Source organism: Neolamprologus brichardi, chromosome 14 (genome assembly GCF_056152115.1).
Source record: "Neolamprologus brichardi isolate AB-2024 chromosome 14, ASM5615211v1, whole genome shotgun sequence".
NCBI lineage: Eukaryota > Metazoa > Chordata > Actinopteri > Cichliformes > Cichlidae > Neolamprologus > Neolamprologus brichardi.
This window is the reverse complement of record NC_142117.1, coordinates 26,167,878-26,183,907: the sequence shown is the minus strand read 5'-3', so window position 1 is coordinate 26,183,907 and position 16,030 is coordinate 26,167,878. Positions and strand designations below refer to the sequence as shown.

The following is a 16,030-nucleotide window of genomic DNA, read 5'->3' as shown; positions in this document are numbered from 1 at the left end:
TCCTTTCACTCCAGGACCATGTATACATAATTCCATTCCACCTCATGTTAACATGTGATGCGAATGACAAATAAAGCTCCTTGAATCCTTGAATGGCTACCAGCTGGTGAAGAGCAAGGGAGATCAGTGTCCAGGTGAGTGTGGCTGTTGCAAGGTTGAATGATTGTCCAGGAAGCTAATGGGTAAGCAGATGTTTTGGAAAAGGCTGATTGCTGGTCTTAAAAACCGCTGGCTCAATCAGTCTCAAAATGGGAGTGAACATGATAGACTTACACTGGTTCTAAATGAGAAAACTCTTTAACAGTTGAATTCACTGAGGTTCATTTATCACAGTACAAAATATATAAAATGAGGCAGCAGAGAAAGTTACAAATCTGTTACAAATAAGTCCTGACTTACAACACAACAACAGCTGTGGAAACAACATGGTACTACTACTACTATAGTAGTTGCAAGAATTTCTTAATATTATTGTTTTTAATTTAATTGTTTGTAACATTTTCAATAAATTTCTGGTGAATCAGTTTTGTGAATTCACATTTCAGTACAGATTTGCACCAGCTACATAAGGCTGTGTGGAAGATGGAGGAGCACTATGCACTGGAAAGGGGGATCAAGAAAATAGGAACACTGAGTTCTTGGACATTTCCAACCTCAGATCTGAGTACAAGGTGTTTAACGCTGTGTATGTGCTGGCATATTCCCTTGATGACATGCTGAGTTACAAGACAGGAAGAGGGCCGTTCAGTCAACACAGCTGTGCCACATTGCAAACACTGGAGCCACGGGAGGTGTGATATCAGATTACACTCCATCTGTCATAGTCTAGCAGTCCTCACCGGCCGACCTGCCCGTTTTGGTGTTTATGTTTATGTTTCTACTCCCCTCCCATCTCTGTCTCCCTGTTATGTGTGTTTTGTGTGGGACTTACATGTCCCTGGAAGTTCGGGTTCCGAGCGCCATCTGACCCAGAAGTGTTTCCGCGCTGGAGTCAGCCACAGCTGCCATTTGTAAGTTGCTGCCAGCTGCACCGTCATCAGCGGTGTCCCTACATATTTTTTTTCCTACTTAACTGTGTGACTGAGCTTCAGTTAACTCGCCTGTACAGCCATGGATTGCTTTGAGAAAGCAATCTTTTTGGCTAGTTAAAATATCTTAGTAGATTAAAGATTATACCTTTTGATAGGAATTAAAAATGATGTGATATCATTCAGGACAGATATGTTTGAGGAGGAATGTCCTTTCTGGGATGCAAGAGGGAGGTAGAGTCTACAGCCCAATCTGGCGTGGAGGTGTGGACAGCCAGATCTAGCGCCCCTCTTCCTGCTCTCCTATCTATCTTTTCTCTTTTCTCTCTGACGTCTCACTATCACCTTTTCTATCCCTGTAAAGCAGTGTTGCCAACTCCTCAATAAGGAAAATCATTGTCCTAAAGGTCGCTAAATGACGTTATTGCATAATTTGCATAATTGATTATGCTTATGTAATTGTAACAAGAGAGAAATAATATTGTAGAAGAGACATTAAGTGAGCAAAAAACACCTTAAATGCATTTAGAATATATTTAGAACTACAAATTAAATTTCTTTTAGCAATTATTGTTTTTTTAATGTCACAATTCCAACACTCCTCCTTTATCCAGGCTTGGGACTGGCAAAAGTGACCTGAAGTAGGAACTCTGGCCTGAGTTACTTTTTGTGTGTGTGTGTCTTTTTAAGTAGTTTTAAACCTATGATCCACCAAAAGTAACAGTAAAAGAACATTTTTAACCATAACATTGTTAACAAACTACATTAACAATTGAAATGGACAAAAAAGAGGCAATCGAAAAAACAGTGGCAATGTGAAAAAATCATGGGAACTAGTCTGGTCCTTATTCAGGCTAATTGTTTTTTGTTTTTTGTTTTTTCAGACAACCCACCACACACATAGGCTGTGCTGGCTCACAGAAATTGTGGGCCATCCTCATTTTGGTGAAGATTCTCTATGGTAGGTTCAGCAACTGTAGTACTTGACTATAATGATCAAGCAGCTGATGTGCCAAAAAGCTGCAAAACATTATCAGCCAGCTGGTGTTCATAGCAAGCCTCAACAGACAGCTTCAGTCCATATCGGATGTACAAATGGAATTAAGGTTCTGCAAGGTAATCCAATTTCTAAGTTTGCAGTGATTGTAATGATGGATTTTAGTGCATTGATTTATTTTAGACAAAGAAAAATTTACGAAAAAGAAAAAGCCGCTGCTCTTTGCTCATGCGCAATTCACTTGCAGTTTGGACGCGTAGGGATGAACATCTCCTGCTCTGACAGCAGCTGGGGGCAACTGCTACGTGAGGACTACCCTGTGAGCGCTTTGGCACGGGTGTGGTGCCTACGGCAGCATCCACTGCTTGTTGAGAGTAAGAGCGATATGTGCTTTCACGTCAAAAAGTTTTGACACTTTGAATCTCATGAACTCAGTTATGTAATGTGGAACCGTTGTAAAAAAACTAGCTGACGTGTTTCTTAGTACACATCAGTTCCTAATTCTATAATTACAGATATGCAAATTAAACACAAATATACTATGAATTCTGGGTGGATCCATATTGAAATGTTTTATTGAGAGAAAGTAATTTATAGTTTAATGATGTATAAGGTTACATTTAACTGTTTGGTTATATGTATTATTTATATCTATTTATCTTTCTGCATGTAATTTTCTGTTATGTATGGAAAAAATATTATGATTCAGTCACACGACACATTATCGCTCTTTTAGTGTTTAGTTCTGGTCTCATTATTATTATGTAACATTTGGGTCCAAACAGTGTGATTAAGAGTCCAAAACTTGAGGCCAGGATGGCAAATACCTCTACTGCATCTGCACGATTTCCAGGTGAGCTGATATAAACAGGAACAAAGGCCACCCACACAGCACAGAAGATCAGCATGCTGAATGTGATGAGCTTTGCCTCATTAAAACTATCAGGGAGATTCCTTGCCAGGAATGCAATAAGAAAACTGAGGACAGCCAGAACGCCAATATAGCCCAATAACACTCCAAAACCAACAGCGGACCCAACTGCACACTCATACACTATCTTGTCATTGTGGTATTGGGTGTTTTTATGTGGAGTTGGAGAGGAAGAGACAAGCCAGGTAGTACAGATGGCTGCCTGAATAGCTGTAAGAAACAGAACTGTTCCTCTCTGCTGCATAGCACCAAACCACTTCAGACTGGTTCCCCCTCCTGGCTTGGAGGCTTTGAACACAGCCAGAACAACCATGGTTTTTACCAGGATGCATGAGACACACAACACAAAGCTGATCCCAAATGCTGCATGCCTGAGTTGGCATGTCCAAAGCCTGGGTCGTCCAATGAACAGCAGTGAACACAGGAAACACAACATGAGTGACAACAATAGCTGGAAACTAAGTTCTGAATTATTGGCACGTATTATAGGTGTTCTGCAATGGTAGAAAAAGATCCCTAGAACAACAGTACATATGAATGTGCCGAGCAGTGAAGTTGCTGCCAAACAAATACCCAGAGGCTCATGGTAGGAGAGGAACTCTGTCTTCTTAGGAACGCAGTGGTCACGCTGGGAGTTTGACCAAAAATCTTCTGGACAACTGGTGCACTCAAATGAGTCTTAAAAAGAAGAAGATGGTGAAATGCATACTTTATTTCACTGAAAGAAAATGAAATATGCCATGTTGAAAGATAAACACCTACTGCTTTTATTAGTGACTTTTCCCTCAGAACAAGGGATGCAGTCAAAGCAGCATTTGGGCTCCCACTTCTTTCTCACCATGTGGGTACCAGAAGGACAGCTCTCACTACATACTGATCGAGGTGGCTATAGAACAAAATTAAATATTGACTGCCAGAATAATATTTACTGTACATGTGATAAAATATAAATATATATCTGAAGAAACATATATAACCTTTTTGGATTTAAAGTTCCAGAAGATTTTGTCTTCATCAAGTATGAGTTCTTCACCTCTGAAAGCTGACCTCTTAACCTCACCCACATTCTGAACTTCAGTGCTTCCATCAGGGAGCCACAACCAGTTCATCACATCGTAAATTGGCACCACATCACCATTCTCATCAAATGACACTTGATCACCAAATGGTGTGGTAAAGTTCACCCTTTCCAAGTAATAAAGAAGCTGTTAAAAGAAATAAAATAAAGTATTAGACCTATTATAATTAAATATAGAAATTAATTAATCATACAAGGTATTTCACTAATAACCTGTATACATGTATACAGGTCAGTGAACTCTCTGGTAAGTGACCTGGTATACAACACGTTTTACACAGTATAGTAAATCAAATCTTTTTCAGTCTGCTGTGGCCAGTGTCATCCTCTATGCATGCTGGGACAGCAGGTTGAGGGTCGCTGATGCCAACTCAATAAATGAACCAACTCCAGGCCTCAAGGGCCGGTGTCCTGCAGGTTCTAGATGTGTCCTTGTGTGTCCACAGATTATTTAAATGTCTAAATTATCTCCCCCACATGGCAACAGTGGTTCCCAAAGTGGGGGGCGCAGAGCCATTGCAGAGGGGTGCGGAATGAATTAAAAAAAGAATGATTGGACACTGATAGCATAATGGACATGTTTTTTGACGGGTCTCTCACAGAAACGATGAAGCATCGCCAAATATGCTTCCAAACCAACTTCCTTCAAAGCCAAAAAAAAATATGATGAAGCATATCTCTCCTTTGGCTTTACCTGTACAACGGTGGTGCCAAGTAAGGGTGGGTTTCAATGATCAATTTTGCAATCGATCTATTAAATCCTGAATGAATTTTTAAATATAAATGTATATTGCCAGACATGCCAGGATCTCAGGTTAAAGCTCACAAAACTATATCAACAACCACCAAACAGCTAAAACAGAAATGAGAGCAGGTAAACGGATTCCACAGAAAGATGTAAACATAAAGTGCGGACCCGACGCATCAGAATCTGTGAGATGCCAGCTTTCTCCCCCGACGGCAGGTACACAGACATGCCACTGGTACTGAAAGCCTGTCTCACAGCTTCTTATGCTGCAGGTTTTGTAACTCTCTGACCAAAATTCACTGACCCAGCAGCAAAAAAGATCCAAACTATGCTTCACATTTGATAAACATTGTCATTAATTCCCTCTTACTTTGGCTGTTTTGCTTCTACCACAGTAAAATCCCACTTCCTACACAGCTCTCTCTCTCTCTCTCAGTGTATTTTAAGGACAGTTTCCCATCTAAAGATCTTGGTTTTTTTTGCTTTATTTCCTTGCTTATTACGCAAAAGTCTACTGTCGTGTTCACTTCAGCAGCATGTGGTAATGTTCATATGTTGATTCATGGTTTTCTTCAGTTTTTGATCTACTCCAGAATATATTTAAGGGGGTTATCTGCTATATAAAAAGCCAGGCCAGGAAAATCTCCTTCCTCCTTGTTTTTCTGTGTTTTATCCTCAGTTACGTTGACACGAAGGCATCTGGTGTACATCTCTGATGAAGTCTCACAAGTGTCAGTACTGATAAATGATCAAAATTATAATATTTCTGACTGTCTCAGTCAAAATTGAATGGAATCGAATCGGAATGCAATCAATTATAGAAATCAGTGACGCTACCCACCCCTAGTGTGAAGGTAGGTATCCCCGACAGAATTTGTTTCCCCTGCGTCGGGAGCACTCACTGGGCTGTCCAAATCACAGACAAACAGTATTCCACATTCTTGATTTTTAGTTCACAAACACTTATAATGATGAACTACTCCTGACATTTTGGAGATGTTAGCTCTTTATACAGTAAAGTTACAGTGGGATACAAATAATATCAGCCTGATCCTGCTGCAATTTGTTCCCCATGTCCAATTCATGAACAAACAGTATCCCACAGTTGTTTATGTTTTTGAACCCATTTTGCACAGAGAGGCATTTTTTGAAAAATGTATTGCTAGCAATGTTGAATGTTATTACACAGTTAAAAAAAACAACTACACATACAATAATTACAACTTAAGGATGGTTTGTTTTTCTGTCATTTAAAAGAGGTAGTCGTTTATTTATTTAGAGCTATTTCATATACTTTGAACTATTTAATATATTTATTTAATTTATCTTGGAGCAACTGTAACCACATAATTTCCTTAGGGATTAATAGAGTATTCTGATTCTGATCTAAATACATTAAAACTACTTTATATCAGGTGTACAGAAATAGAGGAGCACAGAAAATCCTCTTAGCTTCTTCCAGCTTTTTTACCATTAAACTAATATGGCATTGTATTTAATCCTACATGGTGAATTTTGCTCTGAAAGTAATTACAAGCAAACAATTTATTCATAGATGGAGGGTAATTTGATATCACACCTGCCATGGCTCCAGTGACTGCAACGTGGCACAGTTGTGTCCACTGAAAGGCCCTCTTCCTGGCATGCACCGGAGCATGTCATCAAGCGAATGTGCAAAAGCATACACAGCTTTATACACATTGTACTCAGGCCGCAGGTTAGAAATGTCCAAAAATTCAGTGTCTACTTTTTCTAAATCTTCCTTTCCAGTGCATAATGCACCTCCACCTTCCAGCCAGCCTGGTGGAGCTGGTGCAAATCTGCACTGAAATGTGAATTCCCAAAACTGATTCACCTGAAATATTTAGATCTTATAAATATGAATTATGATAATATAGGGTTCTTGCACATACCATAGTTAAGTATAAATACTCACCATGCTATTCCCATAGCTATTGTTGTGATGTAGATTGGGACGTGTTTTTAACAGGAATTCCCTGAGCCCTGGTATTTCCCCATGACGAATGGCAATACCCAGTGTACCACCCAGGTATGGCATAAGGTGAGGTGTTTGGAGCACAGCAGCTGCTGTCCAGGCTTCACTGGCCATCCACTGTAGGCCAGTTACATTTTGCCTCACTACCTGTGCATTGTAATATACCAAATGTATAAAGTGATACTGAAATAGGGACACTATCATGCCATTCAAGTAGTTGCTGATCTTGGAAAATACCTCCAGGTGACTAGCTTTCTTTACCCATTCACACAAACACACGACATGTTTTACACAATGTAATTAGTAAAAATTAAATTGTTTTAAATCCAAACCTCTTCCATGAGGTTTATCATGCCACTCTCATGTGCAAAAACAATGACAACTCGAGCCGTAGAGGTTTTCATCACATTCACAATCCTCCTCAGTTCATCTGTGTCTTTGTCCCAGGGTAAAACCTCGAAGTAAGCAAGGCAACCTTCACCAGACACACTGAGCTCAGATTGTAAGGATCTTGCTGCATGAAGTCCATAATCATCATCACTGACGAGCAGACCTGCCCAAGTCCAGCCAAAATGTTTTAGAATGTGAATCATAGCACGCACCTAAGTGAATACAGATTAAAACATTATTGCAAAGACAAGGAAAATCTTCAAATCTATAACCATTATCTTCACTGAAGCCACACAATAATAAAATAGCGTGTAATAGTACAGTCATGACGCACAATAATGAAAGATTACTGAAAGATTTTCACCTGGAAGACATCACTTGGGATCGTCCTAAAGAAGGATGGATATTTTTGATGGTTACTCAGGCAGGAACACGTGGAAAAGTAACTCACCTGTGAAAAATACAGACTGTATATTGTAGAAATATGCAAAAACTTAAATACTGCAATTTTTAAATTTTGTTGTGTAAACTAAGTCGGTTTTGACAAGTGGCTTTAAAATTGCAGTTATATTAAAATGATCCAGCAACACTGTTTCTTGCTAAGCAGATGACTTACCATAGGTACTCTGTACAAACCTAAAATGCTTGAGATAGCAATAGAGTGTGCCGAGGGAGAATCACCAACAATCCCTAAGACTGGAGGATTTCCAATACATGTATTATCTAATATAATTTTTTCCTCTTGACCACTGGCTAAAGACAATGCTGCACGGAATCCAATTCCAAGGTTGATGCAGTTATCATAAAGAGTGTATCCCAGAGTCACATTAGGTAGCAGATTGGAGTTGCTGTTGATCTCATCAATAGCAAAAGCCATGGTTTGTGCCAGTCTAAATCCTAGTTCATAAAAACTAAAAAAAAGAAAAAAGAGAGAGATAATTATTGAATAATACAGTAATACAGCAGAATACTTGGAAAACTTATTGCAAAACTAACAAAAAAATTACAGAAAATTAATGACAACAATTAAAGATATATTTTAATTTAAAAAAACAACAACAGATGCTTCAGCCAAGAAACATATTTTTTTCACAAATGTATTAATACACAAAGTATACTTTGGTAATAAAATACATATTGACATTGGCACTGATTTTCCCCATTTTCTTCTTTCTTCTTGTTTTTTTCCCACCCTGTCATACTTACCCATGGCATTTAGGCTGTTGGGGGTCTGAGATAAAAGACAGGTCAGGAACACTTGTAAAAAAGTGGACTGGAAACAGTCCACCCAGAATGACATCTCCAGTTTTTTTATTCCCATTTAGATTAAATTGTCCCTGTAATTGACAGGAGGGAGAGATGATATCAGAAGATGATACAGCATAAGAAAAAGAGAAATAAAGCAAAATGAGCAAAATGGTTCGTAATAATAACCACATGATAGATTTCTAATTTTCTGAGTCTAGTAATTAGGTTTTATTGTCTTGTCACTCCCTTTTGTTGGAAAGTGTTGACTAATCTTGCACACCACCCATCTGGGAAAAAGACGTAGCAGGGGGAGGGTCTAAAATATACTACATTTCCTGTCCAGTGCAAACACTATAAGGGAATTAGATGGATGCCAAGAACTTTGTTTTTTGTGCGTTTAGTTAATTTCATTTTGATTGATTTTTATTTTCAGTTTTAAAAGATTAATGAATATTCTTAATAATCCCAAAAGGTTTATGGTGAAAAAAAATCTTTTTAAAAAATCAATTAGGCCAAATTTAGCTGTCTTTAACAGTAAATCTTTCATATTATAAGATTTTTTTCTTATAATATGATAAGAAAGAATGTTTTTCTTGTGACACAAAAGGACCCAATTCACACAGTGTTGCCAGACAAGTAAATGTTTATTGACATAGTTTTTCATGATTTCTGCTTTTGCAGCTCTCCTGTTGCCTCCACTCTAGCTCAGCCCAACACCGCTCTCTCATTGGGCCCCCACACTCTATTCAAATAGGGAGGTATGATTAGATGATGGCAATCAGCTGTGTAGGTCAGTCTCCCCTGCCACCACATCCTGAACCCACTGCTCCACCCCTCCCCTGCACCCAAACACAAACCACACCAAAAAACCAGGCAACATTTACTTATATAGTTTTTTTTATTCCACAAAAGAGAATCCATATCCACAAGTTACTGTTTTAAAATATAGAACTTTACAGCATTAGAAAGGATATTTAGAGCTCAGTCATCCAGCTAAAGAAATTCCAGAAATTTGATTCTGTTCATCTGGAGGTAGCATTTTCATTGTGGGAAACATTTACTTGCACTGCCCGCAGGTTGGGGAAACCTGCAGTCAGTGGAGTCTGAGGAAGTCACTTAGATGAGTGATGAAACATTTTTCTCATTGAAAACACTACTTCTAGATGAAAAGATAAATTTTCTTTCTTTGGCTAGGACTACATCAAGCTGGTACATGAGGAAACAGCACATGAGATGGAAGACTACAGGAACCACCTGAGATACAGCCTCAGATGCAGAAAGAGCAACTTCACTTTCAGAGTTATGGAGACAAAATTGTGGATGTGGAAGCACAGCAGATGGAAATTTCAACCCATCTCAACAATGCAAAACCCCCAGTGTCTAATATCAGCATTGAGGAGACACCAAGATCATCATCCATACATGTGTAGGTGCACATGTCTTGAAGCATGATCAATCATCCAGGTAAGTAAATCTTAATTCTGTTTCTTTTCTGGAAATAGCATTTTCAGTAGAAGAAACGTTTCGTCACTCATCCCAGTGACTTCTTCAGTTAACTGCAGGTTTCCCAAACCTTATAAACAATACCTTTGCACAATGACTGAAACTAGCCCACTGAATGAACATTGGGCTGTGAGATCAGTTTAAAAACCCCAAAATTTGAAGTTGAGACAAATTTTCAGAGAAATTTCAGAGAAAATTTGTCTTAACTGTTCTGATACTCCTGATACATAGGGGATCACTACAGGTTTTCACTTAGGCAGCAGCTGTCCTTCTCTCCTGGATCAGCTGGAGCTTTCTTTAGGCAGCTTTTCTAGCTTTTACAAATGTCCAGCAGGGAAAACATTTACTCAGGGCCTTCTTATATGATGTTCTTCTGCTTCCCTGGCCGCTGTGTCTGTGCTGATGGTGTTGGCTCTATGTTGTAGCGTCCTGATGACATCCAATATGCTCCAATGGATAATGAGAATCAAACATTAAATACTGATCTTTATGCACAGGTTTACGGTACACATCAGCTTTTAAATGTCCCTCATTACAGATGGAAATCTCACAATCTAACAAGACTAACCTGCAATTTTTGGGGTGTAGGTGTAGGTGCTGAAACAAACAGACAGCCATGAGAAACATTTCTCACTACTTCATATCAGCAGTACTTACGTGCCCCTGAAATGAGACCATGTAGTATTCACAGAAAGAGGGTGAAAGATTGTTTGAGCAGGACAGACTTGAAATCTCCTTCCTTTATCTACTTCACATGAACATCAACTTGAGTGATATTCATGTCCACCAAACTTTACACTTAAAAGGATGCATCCATTGGACAATGAATGTTAAATAGAAAGCACGGGGAAAAAATCCTGTATAAATGGGTGTGAATGTTTGAATCAGGCAAGTTGCATAAAGCAAATCAGGTAGAATGAAAAAGCACTATATATGAACCAGATAATAGCTGTGTAATTTACGCCACTGCTTTGCATTGCAGTTGGTAATTTAAGGGTTGGTTAGCTGCTTGGCCATGGAAACCTATTCCATGAAGGTCTCTACCCAATGTTCTTCAGCCAATCTGAGGGCCACATGGAATTTGGAGTTCTGTAGTGATTGACTCTGCAAAAAAGTTGGCAACTTCTGTCCACTATGCTCCTGTCCACTTGCTGACCCCACTCTGTGATTTTACATGATCTGCCACTTCATGGCTGAGTTGCTGTTATTCCCAATCACAGTAACTTTGTTTTAATACCACTCAGCTTGTTGGATAGGATGCATCCTATCACGGTGCTACACTGCAATTCCCTGAGCTCTAGAAAGTGATTCATTCTTGAGTTTGCTTGAGTTTACTTGATTTTATATGTCTGTGGCCATGGAAATGATTAAACACCTGAATTCAGTGTTTTGATTTTGATTCGTGAGATAATACTTTCAGTAATATAGAAAATAAAAAGATACTTTAATACATGCTCACTGAAGTCCACTTAGTGTGGCATTAAAAAACTAAATCAATACAAAACCCTAAAATATTCTGATTATATAGCAATTTTGCAGTCAAAGACAAGTCAAATAGGGAATAGAATTTTTAAACATGACCTTTCTGAGACATTCATGATGAAACTTGCTGTACATGAATTTAAATTTTGATATGTATTTTTCCTTTTATACATCTTGTATGGTGGTTAAACCACAAGAATAATCATTCTTCTGTTATATTGATATACCAGTGTATATGAAATGCATTATAGGCCCTGCCCCCTTCTTATTCTTTTTCCCTAATGGGTGGAGTGCAAGATTAAGTGACACAACATTTCAATAAAAGGGATTAGTAAAACAATGAAACATAATGACTAGGCTCAGAAAATCAGAAAGCTGTCATGTGCTCATTATTACAAACCAATTTGCTCTTGATCATTTTGCTGTATTTCTACTTTTCTTATGCTGTATCATCTCATGTATTTCCCTTCTGTCAGTTACAAGGACAATTTTATCTAAATGGCATGCATAAGAGTGGGGATGTTGTTCTGGGTGGACTGTTTCCAATTCACTTTTTTAGAAGCGTTCCTGATCTGTCTTTTACCTCAAAGCCACAACAGCCTACATGCCATGGGTACGTTTAACAGATTATCAAAGCATCAGTTTAATTGTTGCTATTCGTTTAGTAACTACTAGCTTTGCCATATATTTCCAGGGATCATGTTTAATTTTTAAGGAATATAGTATATAGATTTTTAAGCATCTGTTGTTATTTTTTTTTATTAAAATATATCTTTAATTGTTGTCATTAATTTTCTGTAATTTTTTTTTGTTAGTTTTGCAATAAGTTTTCCAAGTATTCTGCTGTATTACTGTATTATTCAATAATTATCTTTCTCTTTTTTCTTCTTTTTAGGTTTTATGAACTAGGATTTAGGCTTGCACAAACCATGCTTTTTGCTATTGATGAAATCAACAGAAATTCCAACCTGTTACCAAATGTGACTCTGGGATACACTTTTTATGATAACTGCGTTGAACTTGGAATTGCATTTCGTGCAGCATTGTCATTAGTCAGCGGCCAAGAGGAAAAAATTATATTGGATGATACATGTGTTGGAAATCCTCCCGTCATAGGGATTGTTGGTGATTCTTCCTCTACACCTTCTATTGCCATCTCCAGCGTCTTAGGTTTGTACAGAGTACCTATGGTAAGTTTTCAGTTTAACCATAGCATGTTATTTTTGTTTATATTAACTTAATTGTAAATTTAATGTCAAAAATAATATACAATATACAGTCTGTATTTTTCACAGGTGAGTTATTTTGCCACATGTTCCTGCCTGAGTGGCCGTCAAAAGTATCCATCCTTCTTTAGGACGATCCCAAGTGATGCTTTCCAGGTAAACGTCACCAAAATTAAAGAAATGAAAAATAAAGAACTAGTGTTTTTAAGGATATGTCTGATGAATACCTGTTTTCCAACAGAATACATAATGATGTGCTGTAAAGCTGATGAAAAGAAATGCTAAAGAAAGATTTTTCTAGTCTATGCACCTCTGTTTTAATCTGTATTCACTTAGGTACGTGCTATGATTCACATTCTAAAACATTTTGGCTGGACTTGGGCAGGCCTGCTGGTCAGTGATGATGATTATGGATTTCATGCAGCAAGAGCCTTACAATCTGAGCTGAGTCTGTCTGGTGAAATTTGCCTTGCTTACGTTGAAGTTTTACCTTGGGACAAAAGCACAGATGAAGTCAGGAGGATTGTGAACATGATGAAAAAATCCACAGCTCGAGTTGTCATTGTCTTTGCACATGAGAGTCGGATGATGAAGCTTATGGAAGAGGTCTGGCTTTAAAACAATTTAATTATTACTAATTTAAAAGATCACTAAGTGTAATACGTATCTTTCATATTTATGTGAATGTGTATAGAAAACTAATCACATTGAATTATTTTGGCAGACCAGAAACTAGTAGAATTTCATGATGATATTATTTTTTTAAATTTCAGTATCACTGTAAACTTTTGATTTAATACAATGCACAGGTAGTAAGGCAAAATGTGACAGGCCTACAGTGGATGGCAAGTGAAGCCTGGACATCAGCTACTGTACTCCAAACCCCTCAGCTTATGCCATACCTGGGTGGTACACTGGGCATTGCTATTCGCCGAGGAGAAATTCCAGGGTTCAGGGAGTTCCTGTTACAAATACGTCCTGACCTATATCACAACAATAGCTATGGGAATAGCATGGTAAAAGTTGAACCATTTACTGTAGTATATGCAAGAATTGCATATTTTCTTTATGTCTAACAAACATATTTCAATCATATATTTCAGGTGAATCAGTTTTGGGAATTCACATTTCAGTGTAGATTTGCTCCAGCTCCACCAGGCTGGGTGGAAGGTGGAGGTCCACTATGCACTGGACAGGAAGAACTTGAAAATAAAGACAATGAATTTTTGGACATTTCCAACCTCCGGTCTGAATACAATGTATACAAAGCTGTTTATGCTTTTGCACATTCTCTTGACAATATGTTGCATTGCAAGCCAGGAAAAGGGCCTTTCAGTGAACACAGCTGTGCCACATTGCAGTCACTGAAGCCATGGCAGGTGTGATATCAGGTTACACTCAATCTACGTCAATTGCTCTGTAATTATTTGCAAGTTAGATAAAACACATTCTTTTTAAACAGCTTGTTTATTACTTGGAAAGGATGAACTTCACCACACCATTTGGTGATCAAGTGTCATTTGATGAGAGTGGTGATGCATTGCCAATTTATGATGTGATGAACTGGTTGTGGCTCCCAGATGGAAGCACTAAAGTTCAGAATGTGGGTGAGGTTAAGAGATCAGCTTTCAAAGGTGAAGAACTCATACTTGATGACGACAAAATCTTCTGGAACTTTAAATCCAAAAAGGTTATATATGTTTTTTCAGACATTTATATCTTATTACATGTATGTTATATGTCATTCAGGCAGATCATTTTTAATTTCTTCTTGTAGCCACCTCGATCAGTATGTAGTGATATCTGTCCTCTTGGTACCCACATGGTGAGAAGGAAGGGGGAACCTGAATGCTGCTTTGACTGCATCCCTTGTTCTGAGGGAACAGTCACTAATAAGAGCAGTAGGTGTTTATCTTTCAGCACAGCATTTTTAATTGATTTATATTAAATATGTGTTTAAGTGTTTCACTATCTGCCCTCTTTTGTATCAGACTCCTTGGGGTGCACCAGTTGTCCAGAGGATTTTTGGTCAAACTCCCAACGTGACCACTGTGTTCCAAAGAAGACAGAGTTTCTCTCCTATCACGACCCTCTGGGTATTTGTTTGACAGCAACCTCCTTACTGGGCACATTCATATGTGCTGTTGTTCTAGGGATCTTTATCTATCATCGCAAAACACCTATAATACGTGCCAATAATTCAGAACTTAGTTTCCAGCTATTGCTGTCACTCAAGTTGTGTTTCCTGTGTTCACTGCTGTTCATTGGACGACCCAGGATGTGGACATGCCAACTCAGGCATGCAGCATTTGGGATCAGCTTTGTGCTGTGTGTCTCATGCATCCTGGTAAAAACCATGGTTGTTCTGGCTGTGTTCAAAGCCTCCAAGCCAGGAGCGGGAGCAATTCTTAAGTGGTTTGGTCCTATGCAGCAGAGAGGAACAGTTTTGGTTTTCACATCTATTCAGGCAGCCATCTGCACTACGTGGCTTTTCTCTTTCTCTCCAACTCCACATAAAAACACTCAATATCACAATAACAAGATTGTTTATGAATGTGCTGTTGGTTCCACTGTTTGTTTTTCAGTGTTATTGGGCTATATTGGTGTGCTAGCTTTCCTCAGTTTTCTAATTGCATTCCTGGTGAGGAATCTCCCTGATAGTTTTAATGAGGCCAAGCTCATCACATTCAGCATGCTGATCTTCTGTGCTGTGTGGGTGGCCTTTGTTCCTGCTTATATCAGCTCACCAGGAAACCATGCAGATGCGGTGGAGGCATTTGCCATCCTGGCCTCAAGTTTTGGCCTGTTAGTTGCACTATTTGGACCCAAATGTTACATAATCCTGATAAGACCAGAACTGAACACAAGAAAAGCTTTAATGGGTCGTGACATTGTATGGAAAACATTATGATTCAGAGTGAAAAACTACATGTGGGAAAAAAACATAAACATAATGAATTGAATTCACAGAAATATGTAGAAAGATCCCAAGAAGTTTGTATTAATAACCTATTAATGCAAACTTCAAGAAGTATGATTATACCAGAAAAAAACTTGTAGTAATTTGTGTAGTAAGCAGGAATTAGAGCTGCAAAATGCATGACTTCTTGTTTCTTTTTAATACCAAGAATACTTCAAAAGTGTAATGATTACCTAGAAGTACCTGTTGTAATTTTTATGTAATAAACTGTATTCATTGATGCAAAATGAAAGACTCCCAATAAGTCTGATGATTAGGTGAAATATCCATAGAAATTATATGTGAACTAATCATGTGATTCAGGTGTGTTGACCTAGAGCAGTGGTTCCCAAACTTTTTTCGCTGGGCCCCCCTTTGTTTTACAGAAAAATGTTCGTGCCCCCCCCCCCTCGTGCGCGCGCACACGCACTTGCAAACACATCC

The 16,030-nt window shown here is 38.4% G+C and overlaps 2 protein-coding genes across 2 annotated transcripts; one reads left to right on the top strand and one right to left on the bottom strand.

Annotated features, from left to right (window-relative positions):
* Window positions 1–2,723: 2,723 nt before the first annotated feature.
* LOC148098924 (extracellular calcium-sensing receptor-like) lies at window positions 2,724–8,607 on the bottom strand. Its single transcript, XM_087851664.1, has 9 exons — window positions 8,375–8,607; window positions 7,785–8,079; window positions 7,533–7,619; window positions 7,111–7,380; window positions 6,719–6,925; window positions 6,362–6,637; window positions 3,934–4,161; window positions 3,719–3,842; window positions 2,724–3,634 (listed from the first exon to the last, which is right to left on the bottom strand). The coding sequence occupies exons 1-9, from the start codon at window positions 8,605–8,607 to the stop codon at window positions 2,724–2,726; spliced, it is 2,631 nt and encodes an 876-aa protein (XP_087707790.1).
* Window positions 8,608–11,904: 3,297 nt separating this feature from the next.
* Window positions 11,905–15,538, top strand: LOC148098923 (extracellular calcium-sensing receptor-like). Its single transcript, XM_087851663.1, has 9 exons — window positions 11,905–12,014; window positions 12,297–12,591; window positions 12,697–12,783; window positions 12,964–13,233; window positions 13,437–13,643; window positions 13,731–14,006; window positions 14,090–14,317; window positions 14,405–14,528; window positions 14,619–15,538. The coding sequence occupies exons 1-9, from the start codon at window positions 11,905–11,907 to the stop codon at window positions 15,536–15,538; spliced, it is 2,517 nt and encodes an 838-aa protein (XP_087707789.1).
* Window positions 15,539–16,030: the final 492 nt, after the last annotated feature.